Raw genomic sequence first — 19,518 nt, 5'->3', positions numbered from 1 at the left:
GGTTGTTGGGGAGATCAAAGGGTATGGCATGGGAATGTGCTTCAGAAACTGTAAAGTTCTGTGCAGGTGTTAGTGGTGAGTGCTATACCACAAGGCTTCAGAGGTTTTATTTTTATTGGTTTAATTACTTTATTTATTTTTCCCAGGACTGGATTTATTTTCCCTCAGGCCTGCTTCAGTGACCTTCACATCTTTGCCCATCATTCCTTCAATCCCACATTTACAAACTTTTCTCCACTTTCCAACACAAGGGTCTCAACCTGGTGGCCTGTGGGCCAAATTTTGGCATCAGATGTGTCTGGTTTGGTTAGGATTGTGTTTTGGTGGGGGGATTGCTTTTCCGGTATTTTAAATTGGGAGATTTGACTTATAAACTCAGATTTCCAGCTTTTCTTTTAAAACTAAAAGGTTGGTCTTCAGTTTGCCACAGTCCCCACTGGGCCTTCTTGCCACATTCCTTTCCCTGCTTTGGCCCCCTGCAGGCATCAAATTTGTCATCCCTGCTTCAGACTTTCCTGTCCTGGCCTTTAATCACTACTAAATTACTATTCTCTCTCTCTTTTTCCTGTAATTTTGGTAGGACCATATCCAGCTCGTCTTTGTGTCCAAGGTAGTAGGTACTCACTAGATGTTTATCCCTATGTGATATTTTCATCCTATCCTTGCTGATCACAGACAGAAAAGAATATACATTGAACTTTGAAGGTGCTTACCTATGAGGGCTTATTTTATTTTCCTCAGATTTCCTTTCCAGTCTCCAGTGTCCATATTCCTTAACATCACAGACAAGAAAACAGAGAATCCATCTTTTTCAATTGACCTTTCATTAACTTTGGTAACTCCAGGAGGTGATTTAACCTTTCTGCCTCAATCTTGTCTCAACTCTCCATGCTCAGTTGCAGCCCTCTGCCTTGGGCTGCGTTTAAAACATGACTTTTGACTGTTTCCTGCAGGTACTTTCTTCTTTGCCTTCTCTGTTCACTCCTGGACCCCTGGCATATGATCCGTCTTCTAACATTTGATTGTTGAATGGACTTGAGTTGAACCCACTGTGAAATGATCAGATCCCACAGCCCCTTCAAGTCTCTGACCTTGCCATTCAGTGCTCTTTCCACCTGGTTTCCACCTGGTTATCCGGTTATCTTTTCATTTCGTTTCCTTTTCTTATGAAGAAGCATTTCATCCCGCTCCCGCAGTGGAGAGTCCATGTTAATAGCTAGCTCATGTTCAACTAGGGCTCATTTCCCCACACTGAAAACTCCCGTTGGCTGCCAGACAGTAGCTTTTGACCGCTTCGTCACCCACCAGGGTTATTTTTTATATATGTCCAAGTCAGAAATGTAATTGTTCACGTAATGGTCAGTCTCGGCTACCACCGGTGTCTAGACTTTTCTATTTATCATCTAGCCGGCACTACAGTCACTTCGGATGGCATTTATGGGCCACACCCAGTTTGCACTGGAAGAAATTTAATACTTAAAGTGGGGCTTATAGCTGAAGCAAATAAGATATGTGGTTATTCCTCCACTGTTTTGCTTCACTTGAACCAAAGGAGGGAATTTTTCTGGTGATTATACAGTGGTTTGCAGGCCAAGGTGGCAACGATGATGTGATGAAATAATTACTTCCAGGTGGATCTAAATGGTCAGGCTCGGAATCCTGTGGACATTGAGCGATGACAATTATGCAGAGATAAAATAAACACTGCAGCTTGCATCCTGTTTGTGCTAATATTTGCTGTTGCACAAGTTTGGACTCCTGGACTTGCGTCTGCACTTGGTTTCCAGTGGAGCTTGGAGAAACTTGTATCATTCTTCCTGTTGTGCCTTTGTCATGCTTCGAACTTGACCCTTGACGTTTTCTAGTTTGTAGGAGCCAGTGTCTGTCTCTCCACTGGCTTTTGTCTCCTAAGAGGAAGTTTGATCCTTAATTGAAAACAAACTCATGACTATTCAGCAGGGCCTCTCCTCTGCCTTGTTTGTAGCTTCTGCTGGCGAGCAAACATCCCCAGGCCTGCTCGACCACATGGCCCATGCCCACAATCCTACACATCATAATGCTCAGGTGGGCCCATGTTCAGTAGCCCTGAAGAGAATTTTTGGGCCCCTTAGAAGTGGGAGGGCTGGGCCTCTTTGGTGGCTCAAGGGGTTAAGCATGACACTATGAAGCTGTCTGAAGCTTCTGCAGCATGAGTTCAATCCCCCAGGCGGCCAGGGAGCTACCCACATGGCGCAGCAGACCTCTCCTGACTTACCTGCTGCTCCCCTCAGCAGTGCATTTCAGTCACTCTGCCTGTTCTGTTCCCCACTCTGTCTCTGGTGAATCCTCTCACCCCCACACCTGTGGCCTGTACCCCGGTTCTTGTATGCATAAATAAGTCTTTTTTTTAAAAAAAGAAAGAAGGGGGAAGGTTGCACTTCCTGGTGGCTTGGGAATCCACATTTCATTCCATCCTTCAAAAATAATTACTGGGTGCCTTCTGTGTGTACAGCTCTGCCCTCAATGATGGGATTCAGCAGTGAACCAGACAGAAAGGGACTTTGCTTTTTTGTTTTCTTTTTAATTTTTTTTTATTTTTATGTTCCCCATACAATTGCACCCCCCTTATTTTGACCCCAAAACCTCCTTTCCCCGCCTCCACCCCTCCCAGTGTGTCTCTGCTGTTTGTTGATTTTGATTTTTCTTTCTTATAGTTATTCTTTTTCCTGGTCCTTATTTAGGTTTTCTAGATTCCTGCTATGAGTGAGAGCATCCGGTATTTCAGAAAGGGACTTTGTTGTTAAAGAACTAATCTTCAGCCGGGGCTAGTCAGACAACAAGCAAGTCAACAAACCTGATGACTCCTGCTGGCTTGGCCAGTGTCTTCAAGAAATGAAACCTCCTTCCTTTGAGGGATAGAGTGTGCTTGTGCCTGAATGAGACAGGAAGCCGTTGGGATGTTTGAGAAGGGAAGTTGTAGTGATGGTGTCTCTCAGCCGTGCATGGGGCAGAACTGAGTGCTGTTTCGAACAGAAGACTGGGGAGTTCAGATCCTGGAATCTGATAGGATTTGACTGTTGGCAAAATGGAACTTACAAGACCTACCTCGCTGGTTCAGGGAAGAAATGAACAGAGATGACACATGCAAAGGCCTGACACCATCACGACAGGCCTCTGATACGATTATATTCTTATCAGCAATGCTAATAATGGTCATGACAAGCAATCGATTTGCAAATGGTAGCACCACTTTTGAATACCTACTTCTGACTTGGTTTCCATCCAGGGGGCCAGAGTGGGTTTGTGGAGTTCAGATCTGATCCCTTAGGCTGGTTTTGGTGGGTTGTTTGCTGTTTGTTTCCTTTAGAGAAACCACATGTGCTGCTGGCTTGACCTGTCTGAGGAGTATATTTAGGTGATTGGAATACAAAGAGGTGCTTGTGGCTTCACTGAAGAGTTAATGATGGGGTGAGGGTGAGATTAGACAGAGCTAGTTAGTTAAGAGACTGGCCAATAGATGATGTGGCAGGTGGGAGCTAAAGGATCAGCTGAGGGCTGGCTCTGGGTTTGTGCTGTCTTGGGATCTAATCCATGCCTAGTAGGGGTGCAATGCATAGCTGGTGATGCTCAGAGTTAATCATGGCCGTCCTCTAGGCCAGAGTATTAATTAACTGGTAGGTCAGCAGAGCTGGGGAAGTGAAGGGACTTGCCCAAGGCCACAGTGAATGATTCGTGTAGACTTATATTACCCCAGGCTTAAGTCTTGGGTAAAAGGTTTGAGAAGACTGGTGGTCAGACTGTGATGGGATGAGGTCATAAATCTATAGGTTGGGTCCATAGTCAGCGCTATGAATTAATTGCCTGATGATGTCATGTTTTTTTTTTTTTAATTTTTGATTTGGGGCTTCTCTTGGAAAAACCAGGTCTGGCAAAATCAGACTTACATTCTGAAATGCAAAAACCAGATTGGATTGAGTAGTGACTGCCTCCTTGAGCCTGGGCAGTCATTGTGATGTCTCAGGCATGACTCTTTTGCCCACTATATGATATGTGTGCAAAGGAAGGAAAGAAATGGGGCCTTCCTTGCATCTTCTTTTCTTACTAGGGTTTGTCTTCTGGCCTGTGTGTCCCTACACAAGGCAACGCCTATTGTAGTATCAGTGCTGAATAAATAAATTTGTGTTGAATGAACGAATAGATGGATGAATGAATGACTGATAATTGATAGAACACTGCACCTGGGCTTAGAAGCTAAGTTTGAATGCTGATGTCCTCCAAACAGCTGAATGACTTTACACTATCATAAAACCTTTATTTTTTGTCTTTGTTTTTTGAGGGGGGAACTGGAAGTCACTATTGTCTATTTGTTTATTTGAATAAATGCTACACTCTCATGTTTCAAAACTCAAAAGGGTTTATAGAGAAAAGTCTTCCCCACTAGGTCCTTGCACCCCACTCCCTTTCCTGGAGTGTTACCAGTTTCTTCTTTTTTTCTCAAGATTTGTTTTTTATTTATGCATACAAGAACTGGGTGTAAGCCAGAGGTGTGGGGGCTGAGAGGATTCACCAGAGAGAGTGGGGTGCATAACAGACAGATCTACTGAAATGTACTGCTGAGGGGAGCAGCGGGCTAGGCAGGAGAGATCAGCTGCACCATGTAGGTTGCTCCCCGGAGGGGTGGGGATTGAATTCATGCAGCAGTGGCTGGGTATAGCTTGATAGTGCCGTCTTTAACCCCTGCGCCACCAGGGAGGCCCGGTTACCAGCTTCTGATTTGTCCTTCCAGAGATAATTTTCACACATGTAATGAATATGTCAGTGCTCCTTTCCATCTTTCTTACATAGGTGGTAGCATAACACACACAGAAGCCTACTTTAGAACTTTAATACACTGTCATTCAGCATATCCTCCAGAGCGCTTCCAACCAGGATAGCAAGAGCTTTCTTATTCTGTCATAGAGCTGCATGGGATCCCAGCATATGGGATACTGCAGTTCACATAGCCAGTCCTTGGTTGCTGAACATGTAGGTTATTTCCACCCCACTGCTGTTATAAAGAAGGCTGCAGTGAAAACCCTCGTCACATGTCACTTGACATGCCTGGAGTAAAATTCCTGGAAGTGAAATTGCTGGGTCAGAAGGTACAACTTTGGTCATTTTGATAGGTCTTGGAAAATTTCCCTTTGCAGAAACATCCACCAACTGATCTCCATTCGGCAATGTGCGAGTGTGCCTGTTTCCCCACACCCTGGCTGTTATATTTGCTGTTTTGTGGAACCTATGAGGGTTTTCTGAAGAACACAGTATTTTACAAAAATATTAATACTACAATTTTTGGAATCCCCCACTAGGGGCCAGGGAGTGATCTAGGTTATCTCGTTTAATCTTACCAATGATGGAATATGTTATACCCATTTGACAGATTCAGAAAGTTTGAGTATCTTGCCCAGAGACCCAGCTAATAAATTGTAGAGACTGAGTTTGAATCCAGGCTTATCGGATTTCCATGCCAGGATGTTTTCATATGGTAGAGTCCTGTGTAACTTTAGGTGTCTGTAGTCTGTATTCTGTACTGACACTTGCTACAGTTCCTGTGTCTTCAGCAGTAGTAGCTGGTAGGTGGCTGGTTCATTTCCACATAAAATATTTGTGGATGTACCTGAAATAATTGAGATGATCTGCCCTTTTTCAGAGGAAACCAGTGTTAGGAACATCATAAAAACAATAACAAACAACTTTGTCTTCCTTCATTGAGGTAGATTGTGACAAGACTTATAAAGGTGATGGCAGGGTACCTATAGGATGATGTAATCTAATCAATTGTGAGAGGGGAGGAAGCTCTCTCTGAGCAAGAAAAGGACTGGTGATTGAGGGTGTGTGGGTTTGAGGCTGGAGGAGTAGAGATGGGAAGTATTTCACACAGAGGACACGGCATGTGTGAGGGTCCTGGGGCAGAGAGGAACAGGAGGCATTGAAAGAAAGGAAGACCAGTGAGCTGGTATGCAGAGTGGTGACAGGTTAAGGATCTGAGAGTTCTACTCTCAGAACTGTGTGGAGCCTTTGAAGATATTGAAGCAACATGGTGACTGAGTTGGGCTCTAGCGGTTGTGTTCTTGTGCCAGCACCTCATCTCATAGCACGTCACCTCAGACAAGTTAAACACGTGGCACCTCCACTTCGTTCTCTGTAAGATGGGCATTGTAATAGCATTCAGGGCTTTTGAGTGTTATGTAAAATATGAAATACAGAATATGTTTCAACTCAGCACACAAGTACACATGGATTATACACATTTCCCCAAAATGCATAGCACTCTGATATTTTCTATTCTAATCTATTTCATTTAAAGCCTTTTTGGTTAAAGCCTCCCCCCCACCCAATTCACTTTAATAAGATGGAGATAGCATATGTCATGTGCTTGCTCTGTAGTTGAAACTCAGAGTCCTTCTGTCATCATCATTGGCCTCATAGCGGTCATCTTAAAAAAAAATTCTAACTGCCTTTAGATACTCAAAAGACTAAAAATGCATCTACCATTTGACCCAGCAAGTCCATTCCTAGGTATTTACCCAAAGAGCACAAAAACAGGAAACCTGAACTATGTTTATTTTTTTAAGATTTTATTTATTCATGCATACAAGAGCTGGGGTACAGGCCATAAGTGTGGGGAGTGAGAGGATTCACCAGAGACAGAGTGCAGAGCAGAACAGGCAGATCTGCTGAAATATACTGCTGAGGGGAGCAGCAGGCAAGTCAGAAGAGGTCTGCTGCACCATGTGTGTAACTCCCTGGCCGGCCAGGGATCAAACTCGTGCTGCAGAGGCTGCAGATAGCTTCATAGGTTGCGTCTTAAACCCTTGTGCCACCAGGGAGGCCCCTGAACTATGTTTATTGCAACACTATTTATAATAGCTAAGATATGGAAACAACCTAAATGCCCCCAAGTGGATCAAGAAGATGAGGTATATATACACACAGTGGAATACTACTCAGCAGTCAAAAATGATCAACTTTATCATTTGCAGCAACATAGATGGAGCTAGAAGGGATTATTTTAAGTGAAGTGAGCCAGAAGGAGAAAGGTAAATACCAGATGGTTTCACCTATATGTGGAATCTAGAGAAACCAAAAGGTCAGACAAGACACACTGTAAGACTGACCCTTGAAAGCAGACCTCGAGCCTGAGACACTCAGGAAGAAGTGGGAAGAGGAGGGACAGGAAGAATAGAGAACGGGGGGGTGAAGAGAGTGCTGTGGCGTGTGGTGTAGGATGATGGGCTCTTTGGTGGTGGGAAAACTATGGTAAGGGGAGAAATCCTATATTGTGAAAAAATAAGCAAGGATGTTTAAAAAATAAAAAGAGAAAGGGCTGGTAGAATTAAATGACAGTATCTAAATCCAGCTGTCGGCTTCTGTGCTCATGTTCCAGAGAAGAAGTTCTGTGTTGGGCTCCCTGACACGGGACCAGCTGAGTGACAGGAATGTGGGCTGTCTCTGGTTTCCTCGGGAACTGCCTTCTGGTGTTCTGGGCAGTCACATCAGACTGTGCTTAGTTTTCTTTGACTTCTTTGTTATTTACTCTCAGAGTGGCTTTTCCTGGAAGCCTCAGAGCCTTTATAGGGCACCCACTTCTCTAATTCTAAGTTGTAGCAAGATTCAAGTTCCCTTTTCAGCGACTATGTTAGAGCCTCAGGGGAATCCACTTGCATTTCCCACTAAGGGCACTGCTTTCTTCCCCCGTGGCCTCGCCGGCAGGACTGTGGCCCCTCCCCTGGAGGCTGGAGGAGAAAGCAAGGCACCATATTCTTCCTCTCCCAGAAACACATCCTAGGTCTTGAGTGCAGAGGTTTTCAAAGAAACTCCTTCGAGGTGAACCTGGGAGATCAAGACCAGTCACCAGCACATGATGCCCCCAAACATGACCAGCTAAATCATTTTCCAAGCACATTTTCTTCAAAGTTAGCTGCGTTGGTCCCTCAGAAGAGAATACTGTGGGGTTTTTGTTTGTTTGTGTCTTTTTTTTAACTCAGACACTTGATGAAGACCTTTTTGTAGTGATGGTGGTGGTGGTTGGGAGCTGAATTGTGTCCCACCCTAAACTTCATATATTGAAGACATAGACTCCCCAGTACCTCATAATGTGATTGTATGTGGAGATAGGGCTTTTGAGGAGGGGATAAAGTTAAAATGAGCCTGATGTCCTTAGAAGAGGAGGGAATTTGGACACAGACCAGGATTATGTCCGTGGAGGGAAGGCCATGTGAGGACTTAGTGGTTAGCAGTCATCTACAAGTCAAGGGGAGAAACCAAACCTGTCAACACCTTCATCTCAGACTTTCAGCTCCCAGAACTGTGAGAAAATAAATTTCTGTTGTTAAGTCACCCAGTGTGTGGTATTTGTTTATGAGCTGACTAATGCTGTGCTGGTGGTAATAAAAATAAACAACACGTTGTATTTATCAAGTACTACTGTGTACCAGGATGATCTTGAGCCTTACTTGAATCATCCCATCCATTCCTCAAACCAGTCCTAAGTCACCTGCCTGGTCACACACAGTTAAGTGTGACTTCAAGCCAGCCTCTGGTGTCTTTGCTCTAAAGCTTTACTGCACTGGTGTCTGGCACGTGCACAGTTCCGGGACTGAGCTGGCTCTTTAGAGACCGTCTTTCTCAGCATCACAGCAGTTCTCTAAGGTAACTCTTCTTATTCCCATTTTGCAGAGGTAGGAACTGCAGTTCGTAGTGGTCCAAGGTCACGTAGTGAATGTACTTCTTTCTCGTGGCTCTTAGAGCAAATTACCACCAGCTCGCTCGATAGTCTAAAGCAACAGATATTTATTCTTCTCATATTTCTGGAGGCCGAAAGTCTGGAATCAGGATGTCACAGGGCCATACTCCCTCCAGAAGCTCTGGGGAGGAGTCTTTTCTTTCCTTCCCAGCTTCTTCTGGTGGTTGCTGGTGTTCCTTGGCCTGTGGCCACGCCACTCCAGGTTCTGTGTTTTCACATCCCCTCTTCAGTGTGGGCTGGTGTCTTCTCTTCTGTCTTCAGTCTCCCTCTGCGTCCTCCTTATAAGGATACATGTGGTTGTACTTATGGGTCCACCTGGATAATCTAGGATAAACTCTTTGAGTTCTTTAAACTGAGCCACATCTTTCCCATTTAAGGTAATATTCCAGGTTTGGGGCCTAAAAAGTGAATGTGTCTTGGGAGGGCCGGTTTTTCTGCTGACACAGTTGGTGCCTGGCAGAAGGAGCACTGATAGCAGGTTTTGTTTGACTCCCAGACCCCTAGTGGGCACCCATCCTTCCGAGCTACAGCCCTGCTGCTTCTCAGCAACTTTCCTGTAGTTCTGGTTCTGGGCTGTAGCGAAGCGGGTGTCCGAGTCAGAGTCACAGGATGAAGCTAACCACAAATGAGCAGGCTCTTGGACCCAGCAGTTCCACTGCTGAGAATGTCCCCTGCAGAAGTGATTATATGGCCCCTAACACTGGTAGATAAACTATTTCTTTGCAGTTGCAAAAACCTGGAAACTACAGAACTATACAGCCATATGGGACCGGTTCTATCAAGTGTGGTGTCCCCTAAATGGAATAGTTAAGAAACTATGAAAAAGAATGAAGCAGATGAATGTTCAGTGGTATGGGAAGATGACCATGGTGTATGAAGAAAGGAAAAAATACCCTTTTTTTTGTTTAAAGGATTATATGTACGTACATGTGCATGGCTATTAAAAATTAAAATTGAGTTACATTGAATTAAAATTCAGTTCCTCAGCTGTGCCAGCCATATTTCCAGTTCTTGGTGGCCACATACAGCTGGTGGCTACCACATTGTACAGCTAGAATATTTCTGTCCTCTCATGAGTCTGGACACAGCTTCTTCCACGTTTAAGTGGCCAGAAAGAGGCCTTTTGCTTTGCATGGTGTGGATTTATGTAAACATTTACATTTTTTATGATAAATAAGCAAGTTTGCTATTATCAGAAACAGGCAGTTGCCAAGACAACATGCTATTTCTTTCTTTTTTTTTTTTTTTTTTATATAGAGGCATGTTTTCTTTCTTTCTTTCTTTCTTTCTTTCTTTCTTTGTTTTTGTTTATACATGCACTGGGTACAGTCAGAAGCGCGGGAGGGTGAGAGAATTCACCAGAGCCAGAGCGGGGAGCAGAGCAGGCAGAAGGACCGAAGTACACTGCTGAGGGGAGCAGCGGGCGGCAGGAGAGGTCTGCGCGCCATGTGGGATCCTCCTTCAGTGGCCGGGGAGCAGCCGGGGATCCAACCGGCGCCACAGAGGCTGCGGGCAGCTTCGCAACCCAGCGCTCAACCGCTGCGCCACCTGGGAGGCCCAACATGCTATTTCTTAAGCAGGCAATAGCTTATTATCTTTATTTAAGATGTGTGTGTTTATGTGTATGTATATACTCCTTTTTAAGCATGTTGCATAATGAAAATATTTGAAAACATATAGGGAAAAAAAGAATTGCTTGGCAGGGCGCCCATAGCTGACTCGGCTTTGAGGTTAGAAACTTAGTGCCAGGTTTGGTTTCCTGACCTGACAGCTTTCCAGCCTTGGCCAAGTCACAGCTGCTTGGGCTTCAGCTTCCTAATCTGACAGAATCTCTACTCTCCTTCCATGTGGGGTTAAGGTAAGCTGTGGAAGTGTGATGATGTGTGGGAAAGCAGTTAACTGAAGAATATGCTAAACAGAGGTGAAGGGTCAGAAAACAGGGTCACAAGTTACCAAAAGCCAGAAGAGACAAGGCCCAATATATTGTGACCACTTTGGGGGCTCAGAGGCTTTGCCATCACCAGGGTGGGGGCTTTTCCAGATGTTGCTGAAGTTGCCAGAAGCAGGGTAAAGGATTGCGGTAGTCCCACTGCTGTCATTACTGAGAGTTTGAAATAACAAGTTATTTTATTTATTTAGCAAGCTCTTACATAGCATTTGCTGTTTGCCAAGGCACTGTACTTTATAAGTGCTTGACAAATATGTTCTCATTTTATCCTCATACAACCCTGAGGCACTCCACATTAGCATCTCGTTTCATGTAGGAGAGAATTAAGCCTCAACGAGGTCAAGTAATTTGCCCAGGATCACACAGCTAGAAAGGAGAAGGAGGTCTACGCAAGATGTTCTGTGCTTTCTCCTTTTATCCCTTCTCATTGCTTCTCTGGTCCTTACTTAATGTGGCCATGGAATTCTTAAATTTTTTTTTTTTAATTTTTTTTTTTTTTTTTAAAGAGGCATGTGTTTATTTATTTATTTATTTATTCGTTTGTTTTTGTTTATACATGCACTGGGTACAGTCAGAAGCGTGGGAGGGTGAGAGAATTCACCAGAGCCAGAGCGGGGAGCAGAGCAGGTAGAAGGACCGAAGTACACTGCTGAGGGGAGCAGCGGGCGGCAGGAGAGGTCTGCGCGCCATGCGGGACCCTCCTCTGGTGGCCGGGGAGCAGCCGGGGATCGAACTGGCGCCGCAGAGGCCGCGGGCAGCTTCGCAACCCAGTGCTCAACCGCTGTGCCACCGGGGAGGCCTTGGCCATGGAATTCTTTATGTCAATTTATCTATCTTAAGGGCATGAGACTTAAATTTTTATATGAAATCTCATAACTGGATGTTCCTGACTAACTTAATAACTTTGATTCTGACCCAATTTGGTAGGATGATAAGGGGGGTGGACTGTGGAATTAGGCCCATGTAGGCACCAGTCAGTAATTTGCCATTTATTAGCTGTGTGACCTCTGGCAGGTTACTTAACTTCTCTGATCTTCCAGTGGGGTTTTCTGAGGGTTGAGCAAGCTTATCTGCTGTGACAGTGCTTGGCACCATGACAGGAGGCAGCTGATGCCGGTTTAGTTCCTATCCTTGCCTTCATCTTTATCTTAAGCAGCAGGCTGAGGCTTGAGGATATAGACATCCGTAAGCCTCCACGCCTGACTTCCAGGAGTTTGCAGAGTGGCCTAGTGTTTCCTACTGCAAAGTCACCGGGCAAGCGTCCCTGTCCTCATGGACTTCACTTTCATCCCCTGTTAACAGGGACCTGCATTGGCACGTCTGGGGGTCCCATCTTACCCTTTTCTGACTTATCATATGTAGGTCAGGACAAGGGTGTGCTGGAGGGGCCAGGACTACAGCAGGTGCATGTAGGGCGCATCCACTTTTCCCTTTGGGCCTCTCTATTAGCACCTTCAGGGGCTTCCCCTCACCAGTAGGACTGGTGGTGACAAGGACAGTTTTGGATTGTCTTCAGCTTGTTGCGCTCTGAAGGTGGCGGAAAAAAATGGAGTGAGATGCAGCTTCTTGTGGTGTGTTACCCTGTGGCTGGTAAGAGCCCGCAAGAGCTGCAGTCATGGTCCTTTTTTTTTTTTAAAGATTTATTTATTTATTTCATTTAAAGATTTATTTATTTATTTATACAAGAACTGGGGCACAGGCCAGAGGTGTGGGTGTTGGAGGATCCACCAGAGACAGAGTAGGGAACAGAACAGGCAGATTGACTGAAATACATACACTGCTGAGGGGAGCAGTGGGTGAGTCAGGAAATGTCTGCTGCGCCATATGGGTTGCTCCCTGGCCGGGGATTGAACTCATGTTGCAGTGACTGTGGATTGCTTCATAGGTTGCATCTTAACCCCTTGCGCCACCAGGGAGGCCTAGTCACGGTCCTTTGGACTGAACATGACCCTGATTTAAAAAGGGCCGCATGGGGTGGGGCTAGACCTGGCTGGCTGCACACACAGCTTGGAGTGGGGGTGCTAACTGAGAAGTCAAGATGTCAGGATCCTCTGTGCCACATGGCTTCCTCCCCTGGAGTGATTGTTCCTGCCGGAAGCCGGAGGGTAAACACCTGGAATAATCCTTTCTGCTTCCCTGTACAAGTGCCATCGAGTGGGCAACAGCTCCATCACCTCGAGTTTAAGATCCTCGTAAAAGGAGTTAATATCCTGTTATTACCCAGCTGAATTGCACTTAGCAGGCCCGTTTGAAGAAGGGCAGTGGAATGGATGTGTCTGAATGGTGTAACCTTTACTGAGCAAGATAAATCCCAAAGCCAGCAGTTTACGGATGGTAAGGGGCTTCCGTGGTTTTCTGACTTCTTGGCCTCATTCATTGATTGGCATCGACCTTTATGAATTCCAGGGGCACTTGTGGAGTTATCGGGACCCTCTGAAATTGAGCAGGATTATTGTGACTTCCCCGGGCATATGTGGACACACTTCTCTCCCTGTTAGCTCTTTCTAAGTTTGGGGTGAAAGGGCAGATGACTGAAAAGGAAAAAGGCACACAAGTTTGCTTTCCTTGGAGAAAAAGTGTAAAAGGTGGGACAAGCTGTTCCTTTTTTGTCCCTCGGTCTTCCAAGTTCCCTGTCACTTTGCCATTGTTCTGGACAGCTGCTAAGCACCTCCCACACCCTCTCCTGGATGGCCTTGGGCCCTGTCCTAAGAAGGAGCCTCATTCCTGTGTTTAATTTGGAGGTGGCTGCAGTGGGGACCGCAAAGCTTATTCCCTGCTATCCTGAAGGTTGACATGAATGGCTGGAACCTGTCTTTTCCTTTCAGCACTGTTTTCTGGGATTTCGCAGAGTTAGTGGTAAGAGTCTATCTCTGGCCTAAACCCTAAACTCTTGAGGAAAAAAGTGCTTAGCCTCAGTGGTGGTTCCTTTTGTCCTTTGCACTGACCAGCTTCACAACTCAATTTAAGTCATCGATTTAGATTTAGATTCACTAAGGACTCTAAATCTGGAAAAGGCAGGTCTGGAGGTGCTAAGGAAGGAAGAGATTGGTCTGCATGGAGATAGTTGAGGCTGGCAGACGTGGCTCTGCTGCCCTGCTGGGCGGGCCCCACGGCTCACTCCATCTCTCCCCAGCCCTGCTCTCAGACTCCAGTGCCCTAAGTCACCACACTTGGGAGTGCCCTCATTAAGACTGGAACCCATGTTCATGGCAAAGCCACTGCCTTCAACCATGAAGCCATAAAGCCTCCTAAGAACTGCTCAGAGGACAGTAACCTTGAACTCAACCCTGCAGGATGAGTTGGATTTAGATAAGCGGAGAGGAAAAGGAAGGGAATTCTGGGCAAGAGGAGCTTAGATACAGTCAGAAAGCCTGAGAGAGGGATAGGCCTGCTGGTTATCAGCTCCACAGGCAGGTAGCTGGGCCGCCATGTGTCTCCAGTACCTAAATGAGTGCCTGGTGCGTAGTAAGTGCTCACTGAATGTTTAGTGTGGGTGAATACACAAACTGACAGTTACTTCTAGGTAGCCCATAGGGCTCTTGAGGGCAAGGAGTAGGTCTTAAATGCTTAATAAGTGGTGAATAAATAGCAAGCACTCAACAAATAGGTTCTGATGGAATTAATATGCACAGCAGGTAGGAATGGTGAGCCATGCCTGAGGGAAGAACTACTGATACTTTGGGAAATACAGTCCTGGGTATGCAGTAGGCCTTGCCATCTTAAGTTTGCATAATTATCCTCTGTGACCTTCACACACTGCTGAAATCACCTAATGACATCTTCAGGATGTGTCTATTGTTAAGCTTCCCTGATGGACACAAGTTGGCATGGTCAGGGCGTGGCATGGAAGGTCTTCTGTGCCTTGACAAGAAATTCTTGTGGTCTTGAGGCATCTTTTTAAAAAGCTGTCTCTTATTGCACAGTTTTGTGGGGTTGACAGAAACCCAGCCACTTCCCAAACTTTGCTGGCCTGCCTAAGAGCCACAGTCCAGCAGAGCTTAGAAATCACTTTTCTGTAGGACTGACCTCACCCTGGTCCCCTTGCTACTGCCCTCCCACTTTGGGGTGGCCACACTGTCATAACCAAGAAAGAGACCTGTTAACTATCCTAAAGTCTTTCTTAGGTTAGTCTCAGCCAATTTCTTCTGAGATGTGGTCTGTTCAGTCTTGTTTTCAATACAAGCTGTTCTCTCTTTTCAGGTGTTGGCTAAACTTGTGATTTTAAGAAAGCCAGAGGGCCAGAAAGTACTCTTGGGAGAAGCCCTGTGTATGGGCAGTTGGGTCCAGAGGAGAAACTGCCCCGTCACCCGGACTTATGACCCGCGGCTTCTCTCCCAGCCTGCCTGTCGAGTTCCACAAGATGGGCTCCTTCCGCAGGCCCAGACCTCGCTTCATGAGCTCCCCGGTGCTCAGTGATCTGCCCCGATTTCAAGCCACCCGGCAGGCTTTGCAGCTGAGCTCCAACTCGGCCTGGAACAGGTAAAGGAGGTGCTGGCTATTGAGGGGAGGCCTCCCAGGGGCCAGGGACGGGCTTAGTTCTATTCCTCTGGGATGTCTGCTTCATAAGGTCCTGATACAGGGACAATTGATGATGAGAGCGAGGATGTATCCATCAGCCTTCCTAATATTTAGTAGAGGGAAGTTGATCACGGGGGTCTCTGAGCTATCAGAGGCAGTGAACTGACCAGGATGGGTGGAGTGGACCTCACAGTTACTGTTCATGCTCATTAATCATACCCCAGACTACCAGAGTACCCAAGAGTGTGGCCATGTAAGTAATCTCAAGTAACCTATTACCTACTGGGGAAGATAAGACATGTATTTGTGAAAAGCTAAAAAAAGCTGGCCCAAACCAGAGGTTAGGAGTACCTGTGAGCCGAAGAGGTTGGAAGAGGAGACACAGTTTTTGTGAGGAGTCCAGCTGACCTTTTTATACTTAGCATTGAGCTGAGACTGAATTAATGCTAAGTCTGGCACTGCTGTGGGCTACTATTATTTTTCAAATCTATGCAGTTACTCTCTGGATAAATTAGATACATCATTTCAAAGCATCACAGAATTCTTTATAGTTTGGATCATTTGAATTTTCTCAGTGACATGAACGCACCACTCATGATGGGGATGGGCAGAGGACTCTGAAATGTTCTGGTGTTAAATTAATCCTTGTTCTTTTTTTTAAGATTTATTTATTTATGCATATAAGAACTGGGGTACAGGCCAGAGCCTTGGGGGGAGGAGGTGTGAGAGGATTCACCAAAGACAGAGTGGGGAACAGAACAGGCAGACTGACTGAAATACACTGCTGTTGGGAGCAGCAGGCCAGACAGGAGAGGTCTGCCATGCCATATGTGTTGCTCCCTGGCTGGCCGAGGATCGAACTCGTGCTGCAGAGGCTGCAGACAGCTTCACAGTGCTGTGCTTCTCTCCTTGTGACACCAGGGAGGCCCAATCCTTGTTCTTTAGAAAAGACCCAGGACCCTTGATAAAGATAAGAGTGTAATCAGTGGCTTGCTGAAGTTTTGGGCTGGGGTTCCAGAAATCATAGATTTAAGCTGTGACTTCTCCAGGGGCTGACCCTACTTGCCTGTACACCTCCAGGAGTGGGAGTTAAAGAGGTAAATGAGACCAGCTTCTGTGAAGTTCTTCCAAGGAAACTATTAAAAGGACAGTGAATTATTTCCTACTAGCCCCAGGCCTCCAAGCTACCAGTAAAGACAGGAGCTCCCAGGTGAAAGAACTTCAGTCACAGGCCAGCAGCTGCTTGCAGTCGGCACCATTTGGGTTCTCCGGGCCCAGTGGTGCTGGCCACACCATTTCCTAAGACCAGATCCCACTGCCTGCCTTTGTTATTGCCGCTCTCCAGCTGCCAGCAAGGCCAGGGAGGAAGACAGCTTGCTTGCAAGAAAGTGGAGGGAGAGGGGTTACTTGAGGGTCCTTTTGTCTTCCTTCCTCCCCAAGGACCCTGGGGAGGATGTGAAGAATTCCATGGATGGAAATCGTGGCTGTGTTTGTGCCACAGGCTTCCTGGCCCCCCCACCTGCCTTCAGCCCTGAGCTATTTGTTGAGATGGCCCCAGGAGGCAGATCCTCTAACAAGGAGTCATTTCTATTTCCCCACAGTGTCCAGTCGGCCGTGATCAACGTCTTCAAAGGGGGCGGTCTACAAAGCAATGAGCTCTATGCACTGAACGAAAACATCAGGTACGTGTCTAGCCAGGCCAGGGACTGTTTCCCACTGAGCTGGGGCACAGGGGGCTACCCCACCAGCGGCTTTATCGTAAGGATTTTTTTCCTACTTGGTTCTCCTTGCTTCTTCTGTTGGCATTTATGTCGCTTTTATGGCTGTTGTTAAGTTTTGAGACCCTTATCTTGTCTAGACCTCTTTTCCAAAGAGGATTCATCCATTGTTCATGTATATAGAATGTGTGTGGCAGAGGAGGGGGCACCAATGGTGCAGGGTGGATACCTGGTAGCTCATGGATTCTGTAAACATTTACTGTACCCCATTTAACTATTAGGCAGCATATAAAGCAAGGTAGCTTGGGGTTGGAACCAGACCATATGGGATTTTATTGTTCTCCTTTTTACTAAATGACTTATCAACTTCTTTGTGATTTGGTTTCCTCTTATTTGAAAACAGAGAGGGTAAATGCACCTAATTCCATAGGATTCTTGTGGAAACTGGGTATTACACAAGGAATCTCTTAGGCCAAGTTTGGAACATGCTAAGTACTTGGTACTAATAGCTCTATCACTAGCAGCGTTGTGTTGCCATTACCATTAGATTTTGAGACTGCAACCCTCAATTAGACATGGTTTTTAGGGAGTTTAATGTCTTCCAGAATCTTCCCAGTAGGGTTGTGTCAGCTTTTCATACATTAATCTGTAACAAATATCTGATTGCCTCCCACGTGGCTAGGTACTGGAGAGATGACAATGAGCCAAGACAGACATAGACCCTGCCCTCCTGGAATTTATATTCTGTTGGGGTGATGATATCAATCAACTAATGATACATGTAAAATGTGAAGTGCAACTGGGACAGCCACTACCACATAGCTGGCAGCATGAAAATATATTTTAGCGTGACTTATTCTCTCCAAGGAGGCCAGGAATGGTACATCAGAAGGACCAGTGGGAAGTAATTATGTGAAGAAGACACTAAGTGGTGGAAACTGTAGGTGCAAATGTTCGGGGGGACTATGAGCAAGACACCATATGTATAGAGCTCCAGGGCCTGGGTGTTGGTGTGGATGGGCATGTGTTTTGATGAAATGAGGGCAGAGAGGCAGGCAGCACTCCAAGCAAAGGGTCTCCTGGGGACAGGAGGTTGAACATCAGGTCATTTAATGCCCTGGTGTTCATTCCTCACTGGTGTGTTAAGTGGAAAACATCAAGGCAAAAGGCCCAGCCCTGGAATGGGCAGAACAATAAACAAGGCCATTATGTGGATTCTGTTTACATTTAGTTAAGACCTGTATTAACAGTCAATGAGGTGTTTTAAGAGCTCTGCTTTCATTAAAATCTTTAGGGCTCAGAAGTAAACACAGTTGTGTTGAATTTCTACCCCTGCACTTGAATTTCACATAATGTTTAAACAGATATGGGAAGAGACAATAGGGATCATCTAACCCAAAGCCTTCTTGTACAGAGTAAGAAACTGAGGCCTCGAGAGGTTGAGTGACAGGGGCAAAGAGGGGTTGGCCAATCCTTGAGTTGCAAGAGCTCAGTTTTACTCCAAGAACTGAGATTCTGTCCTGCATAAGATTTCTTTCACTCGCAATGAAGTAAAAATAAATAAAACAGTGAGTCCGGAAAGTGCAAATTGTTCCTCACTTCAGGAAACTAATCCTGAAACTACCTTAAAAATCTTTGTTCTGTGCTGTTAGGAAAGGACTGTCCATGCCAGATTTCCCCAGCCTTGTGAACCCAGGGGCTGCTAACTCAGAAGCCTGCAGGTTCCAAGCAAGTCTTCTAAATGGGTGGGCCTGGCCTGGGTGGTTGACAACAGAGCCAACCAAGGAGGATTACCCTGGCAGAACACAGAATTTATTGTATTTTTCAAGAAGAACCGGAAGCTGGGGTTTTTATGTAAAATTTCCTGATCTTTTGTGTTGGTAAGTAATCCACGTTTCTCCAAACATTGGTGTAGGCCAACAAAATACATTGGCACAGGCCAACAAAATACATCTATGGGGTGAATTTTAAAAGATCAGCTAATAGGGTGTGGCACATCCCAGATTCTAGCTCTGACTGTGGATGGGGAAAAGGAAGCTAATGTGGATGGCAGTGCTGGAAAATGCATGGGTACCCTTCACCTACATCCACACACTAGGCCCCCCCCTCGTAGTCATTTGAGGAACATTGTCACCAGCACACGAATGTTCAGGAACCATACAGCTAAAAACAGTAGAGTTGGAATTTGCACTCCTGTATGACTTAGACATTGGTGTTAGTTGCTCAGGCTGCTGTAACAAATACGACAGGCTGGTTGGCTTAACCAGTGGACATTTATTTCTTGCTGTTCTGAAAACTGGTGAGTCTGAGGTCCCAGTATAGGCAGGCGTAACACCTGGTGGGGGCTCTCTTCCAGCAGACGCCAGTGCCCTTCTTGTAAGTTTGCTAATCCCATCCTAAGGGTCCCACTTTTATGACCAAACCCAGTGACCCTGCAAAGGGTCCCATCTCCAGGCTACCATCATATGAGGAGTAGGGCTTTAACATATGAATTTGGGGGACACACTGTTACACAATTGTGTTCAGAGTAATGTCTGTGTTCTTTATACTATAGTGAGGTGTGAGAG

At 45.8% G+C, this 19,518-nt stretch overlaps 1 protein-coding gene across 2 annotated transcripts in view; it reads left to right on the top strand.

The window, feature by feature from the left end:
* Positions 1-15,030: 15,030 nt before the first annotated feature.
* The window catches only part of PRR5L (proline rich 5 like), a gene marked incomplete at both ends in the record, with an annotated part of 47,498 nt that continues 43,010 nt past the window's right edge, over positions 15,031-19,518 (top strand). For both annotated transcript variants that reach the window (XM_084246776.1, XM_084246777.1), the window contains 2 exons: positions 15,031-15,194; positions 16,835-16,915. In XM_084246776.1, the coding sequence (XP_084102902.1) occupies positions 15,031-15,194; positions 16,835-16,915 (245 nt within the window). The remainder of the gene's footprint in view (positions 15,195-16,834; positions 16,916-19,518) is intronic.

The sequence above is a fragment of the Talpa europaea genome (assembly GCF_964194135.1).
Source record: "Talpa europaea genome assembly, chromosome: 1".
NCBI lineage: Eukaryota > Metazoa > Chordata > Mammalia > Eulipotyphla > Talpidae > Talpa > Talpa europaea.
Note: the sequence above shows the minus strand (reverse complement) of the source record. Positions and strands in the feature narration are given on the sequence as shown.